General features: G+C 41.2%; 1 protein-coding gene across 1 annotated transcript; it reads left to right on the forward strand.

The window, feature by feature from the left end:
- Positions 1–9,717: 9,717 nt before the first annotated feature.
- IFNG (interferon gamma) lies at positions 9,718–14,055 on the forward strand. The gene is made up of 4 exons (XM_074984045.1): positions 9,718–9,837; positions 12,069–12,137; positions 12,659–12,844; positions 13,933–14,055. The coding sequence occupies exons 1-4, from the start codon at positions 9,718–9,720 to the stop codon at positions 14,053–14,055; spliced, it is 498 nt and encodes a 165-aa protein (XP_074840146.1).
- Positions 14,056–14,291: the final 236 nt, after the last annotated feature.

Consider the following 14,291-nt stretch of genomic DNA (forward strand, 5'->3'; position numbering starts at 1 on the left):
TGTGCAGAATAGTGCTGATAACACCTGTTATTTATCTTCCGCTTTACATCTTCACAAACATTAGTCCTCACAACTCCCCTGTGAGGTGAGCAAGTGTTATCTGCATTTTATTGATGGGGAAACTAATTCCTGTTGATGGCAATGGATGTTCTGGGCCAAATCCTTGGCCCTCCCGGAGTTCCTTTGTGGTGCTGAAGCCATTGTAACAGGCCCCCTTGGTTAGGAATCCTTGGATGATGTATTAGTCTTGGTGAAAATTCTGCTGGCAAGGTTTCTCAGGCCTAAGCTCACATTTTTGATCTTTATGTGAGAGTCACCACTCCTTCTGTCAGTAGTCTATGGCACCCCTCGGCAGATAACACTTGTTTGCCTCACAGGAGATTTGTGAGGGCTAATGTTTGTGAAGATGTAAAGCGGGACATAAATAACAGGTGTTATCAGCACTGTTCTGCACACAGACAGAATATGCAGTTCTGGTGTTGTTATGTCTATGGAACCAGATTCAATGTCCTGCTCAGAACTGAGCAGAGCAGTAACTTGAGCATGGGTGTCCCACAGCCTGGACAAACACCTTAATGTCTAAGCTATGGTGTCTGTCTCTGTGGTGCTACCAGTATTTGGTTTTTATGAAAGTGAGGTGCAAAACTTTTCCATTGTGATGAAGCAGCGTTTTCTGACAGAACAGAATTTCAACAAAAATACTCCCAATCAACTCTATTATTTATACAGAATAGGACAGCTCCACCAGGACAGACTGAAAAGGAGACTGACTCTATAGCCCTGAGTTTGAGCCTGAGTTTCTCTCTGTCTCTTTCTCACATAAGGCCTTGCTTTTGTTCCACATCCAAAACGGATGTTGAAACCTTGACTTTTCTGCAAAATGGAATAGTTGTTTTCTGTCCAATCCTGTCTATTGCCATTCCCATTTTAACCCTACCATTCATTACTGGGAGCCCCAGCTGTTAAAATGGCCATTTGGGTTCTTAAACAGCTAGCAGTCCTGAGGACCAGTGGACTCAGCCCTGAGTGTGCTAGACTGGCAAGGAATAGCCAATAGAGAGCAGCTCTTGCTACAGCGAAAAAAATTTACTCCACCTTTATATTTGAATGCAACCCTGTCAACGGGAAATGGGGCGCTGTAAGGGGGACAATTTTGAAATGCCACAGGATAATTGCTCCACATGGCTTCTGAGGAATGAGGGGGAGCGCCACTATGTTCTCTGGGAAGTGCTAAAGGCCGACTGCCTTTGGCCCCATCCCTTCCACTTGAGGCTCCGCCCCTTCCAGGGTGTGGAGCCCTCCCCCACCTTTCCCCAGGCCTGCAGTAGCTGTCAGCCCCATTGTTGAACAGGTCAGTTACAATTTGGAGCATAATAAATATGTGATTGTCAAACTGTCCATTGTTTTCAGATAATTATGCATTCATACTTTTAGTATGTAAATAACAATCATTAGAAATTATACAACACTTTATTTGCATAAAATACCATACAGACATTTATCAGTTACCCTTCCAACACCTTTCTGAAGCAGGTATAATTATTTCCATTTTACAAGTGTGGAAACCGAGGTAGTGAGTGAGCGTTAAGCCTCATAATTCTTGTGAATGCTAAATGCCTAGCTGTAACCATGAAAATTTCTTATAAAATGCAAAACTGACAGAAAAAAAATCACCTTGGACTTTATGAAGTGTGGGTCTCACTGTGGCTTCACCTTTCTTTCCAAGGATACCAGTGGTGGAAATTGTTGTAAGTTGCTTCTTGAACAGGCAAGTGTGAAACCTCTACTTTTGCATGAGTGATCAGGTGACTTACAGGCAGTAAACTGAAAAAAAATAGGCATTGGTTTTTCTTCTGGCCTCTTCTGAAATAATTAATAGACAGCTAACTGCGTTAGTAATTAGAACTGAAAGTGAACTACCTTTTGAGGCTTGACCATTCCCAGCACAAGGGTGGAGCGTGGTTCACATGAGATAAGAAGTGAGGAGTAGGGCAGAGTGCAGGGGAGAACCCAATCTTGCATTAAGGAGCGGGTGGCTCTGTGGTCACCAAATTATTCCAGCTTTGCAGCATGGCTATTCACAAGTATTTAACACATGTTTCATGACAACACCTTTTCAGCAATACAACTGCAAATCTGTGGTTTGTGGACTTGCTGTGTTCACTGCATAGATTTGGGATTCAGTATTATTACTATATAGATGCTCATCTTAATCAGTCTGGATGCATCTACACTACAAGCTAAAATTGAATTTATTAAAATTGATTTATTAACGTTGGGCTTTATCCATTTGATTTTGAGCATTCTCACCTTCCCACATCCTCCCCACAAAATTGACTTATTGCTGCCACACACAAGTAGCTTAAATCAAGTGCTGCAGCAGTGTATTGTGGGCACCTACCCCACAGTTCTCTGAGCCCTGTAGCATTCTGGCTATTTTCACTGGTGCACCATGGGAAAAAATGCTCCACAAGTAGATGTGGGTATTTGATGACATCTCCCCACATTTCATTCCCTTCATTCCCCTGCTGTGTTAAACAAACATTCCTTTTTCCAGAGGGGGGGTCTTGCTTGCCTTTAAAAGAGATGTGCTTTTTATAATTGAGGGGAGGGGAGGGGTGGCACCTGACCCAACTGACCACCCAGAGAGACCCACCACCTATCCCTATTAACTGTGTGCCCAGGCTTGGATCTAGGTTTTGACCTGAATATAGATTTAGGCCTCCTGGAAAAGAAGACCCTCAGAAAATGAATATGTTTAAGTAAACATGGGTGCTACACTGAAACTGCAATAAATCATTGAAACAGTTACAGCTTGGGGTGGCTAAAAGACCCTAGACTATAGCCAGCCCTGAAAATCATGTCTGCTGAGGGAGATTTCCCCCAGGCGGCTAAAAGACCCCAGACTACAGCCAGGTTTGGACCTGCCAAAATAGACCCTCAGAACAAGAATATTCCTCACTGCAAGCCTTACTTTGAGAACTGTGGTAATTGTATAGCTACTACATTGCCTTCATTCAAACACTTACGTCTCAGGGCAGCTGAAAGACCCCCAGCTATTGCCAGCACCTGAAAATCATGATCACCGAGGGAGACTTCCCCTAGGTGGCTAAGAGACCCCTTGCTACAGCCAGCACCTGAAAATTGTGACTGCCGAGGGAGACTTTCCCCAGGCGGCTGAAAGACTGCCAGCTACAGCCAGCCCAGAAAATCATGACCACCAAGACAGACTGCCCCCAGGCAGCTAAAAACCTCAGGCTACAGCTAGCCCCTTGGCCTTTGGCTAAAGCTCATCCAAAAATTTCCTCTCAGAGGACAGCCACACTAGTAAGGAAAGTTCCAGAATGCGTGGCACATCTTGGGGAGGGAAGAGAGGGGATGTGGGGGGCAGGACAACCCGTAAATGGCTGAAAAGAATTTTCTTATCCTATCAGGCGAGCACGACCACCACCCACAGCCTAACTGCCACTTGGTGCGGGGGAAGAGGGGAGCAGCGGCTGGTGCCAGGCAGCACGGGAAAAAAAGGCAGCTAGCAGAGGTATACACAGAACCACAGACCCCTACAGTCATGCTACTAATAAAGAAAAAGAAGATTTTTCAGCCTGTCATGACCCTACAGCCATGGGCTTCCAGGTGTCTAATTGAAAGGGTATTCCTGTTGCCTAATTCCTCCACACCTGAGAGCAGTGGAGATGGAAGAGGCCAGAGTAGAGAACTGTGGTGCATTGTGGGGCACATAAGGAATATGGCTGGAGGCTAATGACTTCGATTTAAAGACATGGCGCCTCCTCACTACTCTTCATTCAGAATTTTAAATTTAAACCAAACGCTACACCCATCAGGTTATGATATTATGATATTGATATTATGTCAATTTTAGCGTTCCATAAACTGAGCTAATGGAATTTACAGTGAAGACAGGCACTTGGAAAAATTGGGTGAAATGACTTAAAATCGATATTTTCTTGTAGAGTAGACACAGCCTCCTTCTTGTTCCTGACCTGAGGAGCATCAAATGTAACAGAAGGAGTGGGCATAGTCAAGTTCCTGGGTCTCTGACTTTTTGGGAGCAGCTTGTGGGAGAGCTAAGCCAGCAAGATTTGGGAAGTTTTAGATAGCTTTACGCTGGTCCAAGTCACCTGAGCCAGACCTTGCCTTGCTTGAGATGCCATTGCTAGAAATACTAGGTTACTATGATATCATTAGCCAGGACAGATTTCAGGTTAATTTTCTTTGTACTAGTCAGATCAAGGAACTGCAGCTGGTAAATGCACATCTAACGTGCGCTGTAAAAGGTCGCATGAAATGCTATAAGAGACGTGGGTGCAACGTGGGTCATCTCATTTAACTATGTCAAAGTCAAAGCTCTGTCCTGGTGCTCAGGAACACAGCCTTCCCCATGTTTCACTGATGTTAAACCCCAAGTCTCATCTCTTGCTTGGCAATATTTCATTAATTGATCAAGTGCATTTCAATTCTTTGCTCCACAAATGATTGTGGTTATTCCACAGATTCATTTGAGAAATACATTGTCACATCCTTGTAATAGCCTGTTCCCTCCAGGCCAGGACCCTGGTCTGGGGTCTGAAGGTCGACTAAGGCGTTGGGCTAGCTCATAGACACAACAGAATTCCACTCAGACTAAGGGCATTCTGTTTTTTGAATGTTTTGACTTTCATTTTTCTGTCATCCATCCCTTTTAGCCTCTGACACACACAAATTGTGGCATGGATGTGCACACATAGCTGGAAAGGGAGTGACTGAATAGCCTCACCAGGCTCAGTGAGAGAAGAGGGCTTTGTCTAAGTCTGAAGAAAATGTTAAAGGGTCTCTCCCTCTGTTGCTGTATTTGTAATGGCTTTTCCTGCTCATCAGCATAATGGGAGTGGAAGTTGAGAAAAGGATCCAGCACAAAGACATACTCAGGCCCCCTGGTATCAATTCAGCTTGGATACTCCACGCAATTTGCCCCGAGATATTTCTGTGTAGATCTGCTAGTAGTGGCCAAGAGTCGTCTGTTCACATCACTGTGTTTGGGAAAACACGTTGCCAGGGACCAGAGGCCCCAGCTGAGTTGAAAGAATGCGATGCAAGCAGTTGTCCAGTCTCAGGATGACGTAGATGAGGTCAGTGCTTCAAGGAAGAGGATTGATTTGGGGATGGCTTACATCAAGGGTTTGCTTATCAAAGAAAGAAAGATACTACTGTTGTTAGTAGCCTGGTGCCATTTACTCACAGGACAGGGATAATATACAGGGTCTCTGACCGTAAATAATATGTGTTCCATTCACAACACCCACAGCTATTGTATGATTTCTCTGGAAAACAACGTATTGGGGTTTTTCCCCCTTTGGAGATTATCTAGTCACTAAGTGACAAGTGGGAGGCGAAAGAACAAAGGGGAGAATCTAAGTTAGGCTGAGACACAGACATTGGCACTTGTCTGGCTGACCCCCTAGCTTATGAGTAGTGCCAGTCATCATGGCACAACTGTTTGAATCTCTCTCACTTGCTGTCACATATGCTGACACAGCAATTGTGTCCAGTTGTGTCATTTCCTAAGCAGGATCTACATGCTCAAGGGTGAGTTGGAGTAGCCACATTTTCCCCAGTTGAATTGTAATCCTGGATTTATATTTTATACACTTTGCAGAACAAATGTTCTGTCACAGAGAATCAATTTGCATTCATTTGCACACCTGCAGGCCCCTCTGCTGTGGACAAAGGAGGTATGGTTTTCTACCTTAGCAGGCTGGGTCACACCAGCACTACTGTTGAGGTTAAATCAACTGTGTGAAAAAGGGAGTGACTTTGATGAATTAATTTACAGCCACTGGAACGTCTTATAGCTTTGTTTTCTGGACCAAAGAGTCTTATACTATCACATCTTCTCCTTGCATACATAATTATAGAACTTGATCAAGTTGTCTCTGAGCCTTTCTGTTACAAGCTAAATAGGCCGAGCTCCCTGAGCTTCTGTTAGTAAGGCTTATTTTCCAGATCACTAATCATAGAATCACAGAATTGTAAAACTCAAAAGGGATTTGAGAGGTCATCTCATCCAGTCCCCGGAACTCAAGGCTGGACTTAATATTATCGAGATCAGCGCTTCCCAAAGTGTGGTCGGCGGCCCAGTGCTCGTCCTTGGAAAAAAACCACCGGTCCTTAGAAAATATGCAAATTATCACGTACGATCCTATTAATTTGGTACATTTCATATTTTCCTGTTAAAATTCTACTGGGTAAATTGTAAGTGAGGTAATAACAATACGTTAGTCACTTAAGTATTTTATATCAAGATTTATATTATTATGTGCTATTATCAATGTGAATAAATAATAAACAGTGAAAATTTTTTCATTTTTTGTATGTGTTTATATTTTTGGGCCACAGAAAAAAGGTACTGAAAAAACAAAACAGGTTCCCACTATATAAAGTTTTTAAAACCCAGATCTAGATCATCCATGGCCAATGTTTGTCTAATCTGTTCTTAAAAATCTCCAATGATAGAGATGCCACAGTCTCCCCAGTCAATTTATTTTAGTGCTTAACCATCCTGACAGGAAGTTTTTTTCTAATATCCTAAACTGGCCTTGCTGAAATTTGAGTCCATTACTTTTTGTCCTCTCCTCTGTGGTTAAGGAGATTTTTTTTTTCCCTCCTTCTTCTAACAACCTTTTAGGTACTTGAAAACTGTTAAGTCCCCTCTCAGACTTCTTTTAGCCAGACTAAACAAACACCATTTTCAGAGGGGTAGCCATATTAGTCTGTATATGCAAAAACAACGAGAAGTCCTGTAGCATGTTATAGACTAACAGATATATTGGAGCATAAGCTTTCGTGGGCAAAGGCTCACTTTGTATGCATCTGACCAAATGGGTTTTAAGTGGGTTTTAAGTGATCTACATTCTCTATTAGTACATGCATGAACTCCCATTTGGCTGTAGTGAAAGAAGTTATTTGCTTGAGATGAGTTTATGAAGCAATGCCAGTCACTTTGCATCAGTGATCCATTCTCAGTCTGATTTACCTGTCCTTCAGTCTGTTGTCAGGTGCACACTTTAACAGCAATGATTTTATATTCTTATTCAGCTCTTGGATAAAGACATAGCCTCATGTTTGGTAGAGAATAGCTCTCTGCAGGACCCAACTAAAATACCACCCCTCAACTAGTTGATGACTCACCATTACAGATTAACATGTACATGATTCTTTCCAAATGTTTAGTACATGGTACAGTTCTACAGCTTTTGGTGATACCACCCATTCGTTGCAGCAGTCAGCATGAGTAACAAGAATAAACCCATTGCAATTGTATATTTACATTGCTCTTTGGTAGACCACAACCTTTGTGTAACATCCTTTATAATCTAGCATTTTGGGGATAAATGACTGAGGCCTTTCTTTGCACCATCAAGTTCTAACCTCCCTTCTTGCCCTGTGGGGTGGAAATCTGATCTCTCTGGGTGTGCCAGAGAAATCAGATGTCCACCCCCAGGGCGAGGGGGAAGGTTAGAACTTGATGGTGCAAAGAAAAGCTTCAGCCATTTATCCCCAAAATGCCAGATTCTAAAGGATGTTACACAAAGGTTGTGGTCTACCAAAGAACAATGTAAATGTACAGTTGCAATGGATTTGTTCTTGTTACTCAAGCTGACTGCTGCAACCAATGGGTGCTGCTACCAAAAGCTGTAGAACTGTACGTTACAGATTAAGTTATAAGAGCTATCATTCAGCCGTCTTTTAATCCATTTAACATGTGACAAAGTTGTTTTGTATGGTGCTAGTATTTTAATGATGTTTGCTAAGTCATTTTGTTTGTGTGATAGGCTTGTGACATGCTCTCTCAATGGCTGAGATGGTAAGCAATGGCTAATGCTGATACAGTCAGGGAGTTTCATCATGTATTTGATAGGCCTCTGTTTGCAAGTAAGTTCCCACCACTGCATCATGCACTCCTAACACTGCAGCATCACAATTGTCCATTCGCAATGGTGGCAGCAGTTTACACCTGCTTTGCATACAAGCCTGCAAGCACAGCGGAGCTCGACTGCCTGCACTGGCTGTCTCGTCTTGGCTCGTTAGGGCAGATGTCGCTGCTTAGAAAGAGAAGACGAGCAGCGTACTTCCTCAAGGGATGTTGCTCACTCTGGCAACGATTCTGCAGGAAAGCTGAGTGTGCCAACCCAATCCCCAACACCGCCTCTGCTGGGATCTTGCAGTGATCTCCTGCTCAGTACCTGTGTGAAGAAAGCCCATGACATGGGATGAGCTGGTTTTCTTTTAATCCTGCCTTCTTCTTTTTCCCTCATCCCCCCCATCAGCAGGATGCTTCTATTGTCACCCTAGCTGCACTACTGCCACCCTGCTCCTTCACTAGGGTGGACGTTACCCTGCTTCTGCCTGGCATTGCTTCAGTTTCTACACACAACAGATGTTGCAATGAGACGGACCCCTTTACCTGTGAACATCTGTCCAGACAAACCTTTGTTCCCACAAATGAAAATAAAAAATGAGTATGAGCCCAAAAAATAAAAACTTAGCAGATTTTCTCACTGTGCAGCCTACTCTAAGCAGGTGTAAGGCCTGCCAGGGAAGTGCATAGCTCAGCATCTCTGAGGAGAATTGTGATTAGGTCTATGACCCTTTCCACATGCCTATCCAACACCTACGCCCAGTGGCTTTTATGCCTTACTAATTTTGTGGAAGAGAGAAAGGGATGCGATATAAATTCTGCTCAGCACTGAGGAATATGCCCCAAACAGAACCTCGCTTGCATCCAAGCACAGTTTCCACTTACAGCCGTGCTGATGCATGACCTTGCAGGCCCTAAAGTGCACAATGAAGGAACCTGCAGTACATCCTCACATTGGTATCAGAACTTCATTTTCTATACAATTTTATTTTTTTTTCTGAGGCTAGACTAGAAAATAAGAAAATGTTATGAAAACATGTCTGTCTCTAAAGAGGGGGCTCTTTAAATTGCACAAAATAAAACACGAAAGTGATCATCTAAAAGTCTTCAGAGCTCTGATGAGTCCAATGCTAATCAAAGTAGTTATTTTAAAAGAACACCACAAGTAACTTGACTGTCAAATGGACCCCTTAACCACATGATATGATTTCTTTGCTTCTGATGGTTTGCTAGAATCTTGTGCCTCAGGCGCAGCACAAACACTTCGTAAGACTCCACTTCCCCAACTTGTACCAGCATTTCCTTTCCTGCTTCTTCCCAACCACAGACAAATCATTGAAATTTTTCAACACCCCACGTAAATGTTACCTTGAAACGGAGGTGATGAGCCACGTGGAAAATTTCCAGTGGAGGTTGAAAATGCTTTCGAGGGATCCCTTAAATCTGGTGGGGCTGGACACGTAACCGAGCATCACACTCTGTCACACGGGGGACCTAGTCATTTAAAGGAAACTTTAAACACAGAAATCCCACAAACCATACCTATTAATAAAACCAATCAGCATCACGTCCTATCTAACACCATCTCAACTTCTAAAACTTGTGAAAAATGTGTAATTCTGATGATGAGATAAAAATATTCAACACCCAGGTATAAATACCACCAGCAAGACAGATGAAGTTCATTAGTTGGCTTTCTTCTAATATCAGTCCTGACTGTTAGAAGGTTAGCTCATTGCTTTGGGCCTGAAAACTATCTTCAGAAACCACTTCAGCATTTCTGCTTTATTGCCTCCACAGAAATGATACCTCAGAGTTACCTCTTCATCCTTCTATCTATAAGTTCTTGTTTTGGATGTTTTTTTGGTCAAACGCTTCTTTCTTCAATAGAGAATGATATAGAAACACTCAAAAATGAATTTGTAAGTATAACCTTCTAATAATACATTCTTCTTTCTCTCATACTATTTATGCATCAGACACCATTTGGACTTGAATGTTACTGAAAATCGGCTAGAATTTGGTTTATGACAATCAAAATGTCACATAGTCTTATTACAAAATGTGTAGAGTTACTTTTGCGTTTTATTATTTGAATATAATAATATTAGACTATGTCTTTGTGTTATTCATTTTTGGCACCAAAAGTTCCCTCCAAATGAAATAATTAAAATTATGTAATATTTTTAATCTGTGTGAGGAACATTGATGTAACAGTTTATGCTTCTTGAGATGCACATTCTCTCAGTTCCCTTACCAATTAATTATATGCAACAATGCATAGTGAGAAAAATTGTAACTGTTACAATGAAAGCTCTTAAATCACCATTAGTTTTTGGCTGATAAAGTTACATCCACCAGAGATAGGGGATTAAGTCATAGTTTATAAAGTAAACAGGAATAAATGAAACTGACTGAGGTGAAAGGAGATCCTTCGCTTTAGCAAATGCATCTGGTGTTTTTTTCTCATTACATTGCTCAGTGGAGGCCCCTAGTGCTCATTCTTTAGTATTTTTGAAACATTGCCACATTAATTCTGCTTTCATACACTAAGATTATGAAAACAAAAAAGCAGTCAAGTAGCACTTTAAAGGCTAACAAAATACTGCATTTTTGTTTTGATAGTATATAGACTAGCACGGCTCCCTCTCTGTTACTAAGCTGATGATGTTTGCAAGAATACAATATCTGCACTTTTAGCACTTTTCAGAGAGATTATGTAAATTTTATGTAGATTAATTTTAGGATTGCTTAGGAATCAATCAGATAACCTGTTGACTTCAGCTGGGCTTACTTGTGGGAGTAAGAGCTGTAGGATGGGGTGATCACTAATCATTCTTTTTTTTAATTTTTCATTTTAAATTTATTTCCTTAAATGAATGATGCAAAATGCTCTCGCAGCCAGAGAGAAAAACCGGGGAGCCAAGATCACTGGCTTCCATCTCCAGCTCAGCCACTCATTTTCTGTGTTTCTCTGTTTGTGGAACGAGTTAAATAGTTACAGTAATAACCATAAAGAAATCATGTGAAGTTTGTTTAATTTTTGCCAACTGCTCAAAGTTTAAATGCAACATTGGTTTTATATCATACAATTATTGTGATTACATGTTAGATTCCTATTACAGCATATGTGATTATGTAGGGCCAAATCCTGGGAGGTGCTGGGCACTTATTGTTTTTGTTGAAGTTTGGAGTTCAATCCCATTGCATGTGTTCAGCACTTCTCAAAATTGACAGGTAGACCCTGAGCCAGCAAGGCACTTAAGTATGCAGATTATCCCATTGAAATCACTGTAATGACATGACTGGACAAGCAAAAATGATTCTTTGCAATTTACCCAAACAGGGAAGGCCTATTTGCACCATTTAAACCACAATCAAACCCATGGGAATCACATGAGCAGAGGTGATAGGTTTATGTGAGAGGTGTATGCAGGGTCACATGTCTGTCCTCTTCCCCCTCTCCACCCCCCCATTTGCTTTTTTGGTACGTACTGAGCATGCTCACACTTACTGAGCATGCTCCCAAACAGTGCTGAAGTGAGCTGCCATCACTTCACTTCTTCCGGTCCCACTATTGGCAGGCACGGGGCATCTCTGCACACGAGAATCACACTGAATGGGCCCTCTGCAGGGGGATCTTTACTGACACAAAATTTTCAATGAAAATACCCATTCATTCATTGAAGTGAATAGGAGATTTTCTTAAGTACTAAGAAAGGAACGAATGAAAGGTTTGTCCTACTGATTTTACCCTGCTAGCCTTAGATTGCTCAGAAAACAAGACTAAATCAGACAATTCAGAACAATTCATTGGGCCTATCAGTATTTATTTTTTAGTTGCTAATATCTGTATCTGCAAAGAATCGATGGTAATACTCACTGTAAGTAGCTAGTTGCTTATCAGATGAACTGCAGGCAGAATGACATTAGTTGTACAATTAACAAAACACAAGTGGGACTTGCCAGTTTGCTGAATATAGTTGTTTAATTCCACTGAGATGAAGGGCTTAAACCAGATGAAAACCCTTAATGCAAAAATAATTCTTGTATGTATTTCTCTATTGCTCCCACCCTGTTCAGCAGAGGGTCCAGTTTGTTTTTCAGTACATCTTGTTATTTACTCCTAAGTCATTTTTGTCTTCCATTGCAGAAATCAAATCAATCAGATGTAGCTGATGGCGGATCTATTTTCATAGAAAGGCTGAAAAATTGGCCAGAGGTAAGCTTATTTGTTAGAACCAGATTTTACACAGTGGTTCCATCTGTGTTGCATTACCCTGCTTGTGCAAAGTGGCTTTCAATCTGAAGTAACTGGCCATAGAAAAATCACCTCAGTATCCAGGGTCCCTTCGGAGCTTAGAATGGATAGAGTGGCTCCTATGACATTTCATCACCTTCTCTGATAGCGTTCATTGGGGGTCATGTCTGGAAGAAAAGGCTGTACGCAGGGAGCCCTTATGTACCATCCATCTCTAGGATGCTGTAATGGCTCCTGGAGATTTCTGGCAGCTGGCACAACTTAGAATGGCCCTCAGGGCACTTTAGTTTAAGACAGATGCCCAATTAAAGGCTCAGCCAACACAGAATCAAGGTTTAAGGGCACCTTTGCACTCCCGTGTCCCAACGTGCACAGAGTATTTGACTGCAGACGAAGGCCTTCACTTTGATTTTCTACATTTTGGCAAATTTTGCTGGTGATAGAAGTTCATTAAACCCTTTCATGTGCTTTTTTTCTAACAGCCAACTGACAAAAGTATCATACTCAGCCAGATCGTTTCCATGTACTTGAAAATGTTTGACATTATTGGCCCAGCTAAAAGTAAAAGCCACATTCAGAACATACGCAATGCCCTGTACACATTGCAGAACAGCCTGACTGGAAGCTTCAGAAAAGTAAACGACCTAGTGGAGTTGACAAAAATTGAGGTAAGGATATGTCTTTTTTTTTTTCCCTTTTGTTTTATGGAGGTGAAATCTGGAATTCACTTCCTATTTGAGGAAACAGAGTCTCAGCTTCTTGACTTTCTGGGCAAAGTCTAAGGCCCCTTTCCTTTTTTAGGCTTTTGCCTAGGGGTATATGCACATTTGTGGGAATGTTGACACACTGGCTGTCGATCTTCCCAGGTTGGATTTAGGGTGCCAAGTTGGGATGAGCTAAATTCAACTGTCATGGTGCCGCCATCGACCCTGGTACACCTGGCAGTCACGAGGAGTAAGGGAAGTCAACAGGAGAATTTCTCCCATCAACCTCCTGCTGTGTGGACAGCAGCAAAAATTGATTTTAGATAAGTCAACTCCAGCTACACAATTTTCATAGCTGGATTTGTGTATCTAAAATTGATTTTACCTCCTAGTGTGGACCTGGACTAAGTGTTTTCTCTGAGGGGAAGACAATCAACTCATACCCTGTAAGGCAATTTTTAGTGAATGTTTTTAAAATTATGTGTGTATGCATCTTAAACATTTTAATCTAAAAATTAATGAATGAAAACAATCAGAGTAACAGACAATCTTAACCTTATGTCAGCTTTTTTCATAAATAATAGCTATTTGTCTCTTAAACTGGATTGAGGAAGCAGTAACAAGTTCGTAATCAGACCTCATGAAGGCTCAAAAGACAGCCTCTAAAAATTACATCCTGTGTCAGATTCTACTGTTAACACCAGTGTAACTCCACGGGTTTCCCTTGGCCATCAGTCTGTGACCCTGAGTTAATGGTTTATCCTCCCATACCATAGTAACTCAAAAGCTATTATAATATATGATGGTGAGCCGCACATTAGCTCATCTCTATTAAATGTTTTTTAATTTATACCATGTTATTAAGCAGCTTATACAAGATTACTCTTCCTTATCTGAATGGATTGATGGATAAATGGATTATTGCCATTCCCATCGATGTGTTATTTTGCCGTATCATGTAATGCACTGTATAACAGCCTAAAGCATAGAGCTTGCTGATTAACTTCCAGTACATTTTGGACTGACTATTTCTTTTCACTGTTTGAGAACAGATGGGTGATTTGAAAATCCAGCGCAAAGCTGTTAATGAACTTTTCCCCACCTTACAAAAACTACTGGACTGTCCAGCTACTCATGTGAAGAGAAAAAGGAGCCAAAAGAAATGCAGATGTTGATTAGTTTAGTTATACCTTTTGTTATTCTGTTTCTATGTAAAACTATTTATTAATATTTAAGTATTTTAAATAATTATTTATAATGAAGTCCATTTTGTAGAAACACCAAGAAAGTATTTATAATTCCTATTGCTGCATAAGAAATTAATATGTATCAAATTCCTGTTTATCTTTTATATGTTTATTAACTGGATAATACAAACCTGTGCAACATGCACCTGATATTTCCTGCATAA

The sequence above is a fragment of the Carettochelys insculpta genome, chromosome 1 (genome assembly GCF_033958435.1).
Source record: "Carettochelys insculpta isolate YL-2023 chromosome 1, ASM3395843v1, whole genome shotgun sequence".
Taxonomy (NCBI): domain Eukaryota; kingdom Metazoa; phylum Chordata; order Testudines; family Carettochelyidae; genus Carettochelys; species Carettochelys insculpta.

Coding starts and splice junctions, on each gene's coding strand:
- IFNG (XM_074984045.1), top strand. CDS start 9,718: ATGATACCTCAGAGTTACCTCTTCATCCTTCTATCTATAAGTTCTTGT. Junction 9,838..12,068: donor AAACACTCAAAAATGAATTT/GTAAGTATAACC, acceptor CTTCCATTGCAG/AAATCAAATCAATCAGATGT. Junction 12,845..13,932: donor TGGAGTTGACAAAAATTGAG/GTAAGGATATGT, acceptor GTTTGAGAACAG/ATGGGTGATTTGAAAATCCA.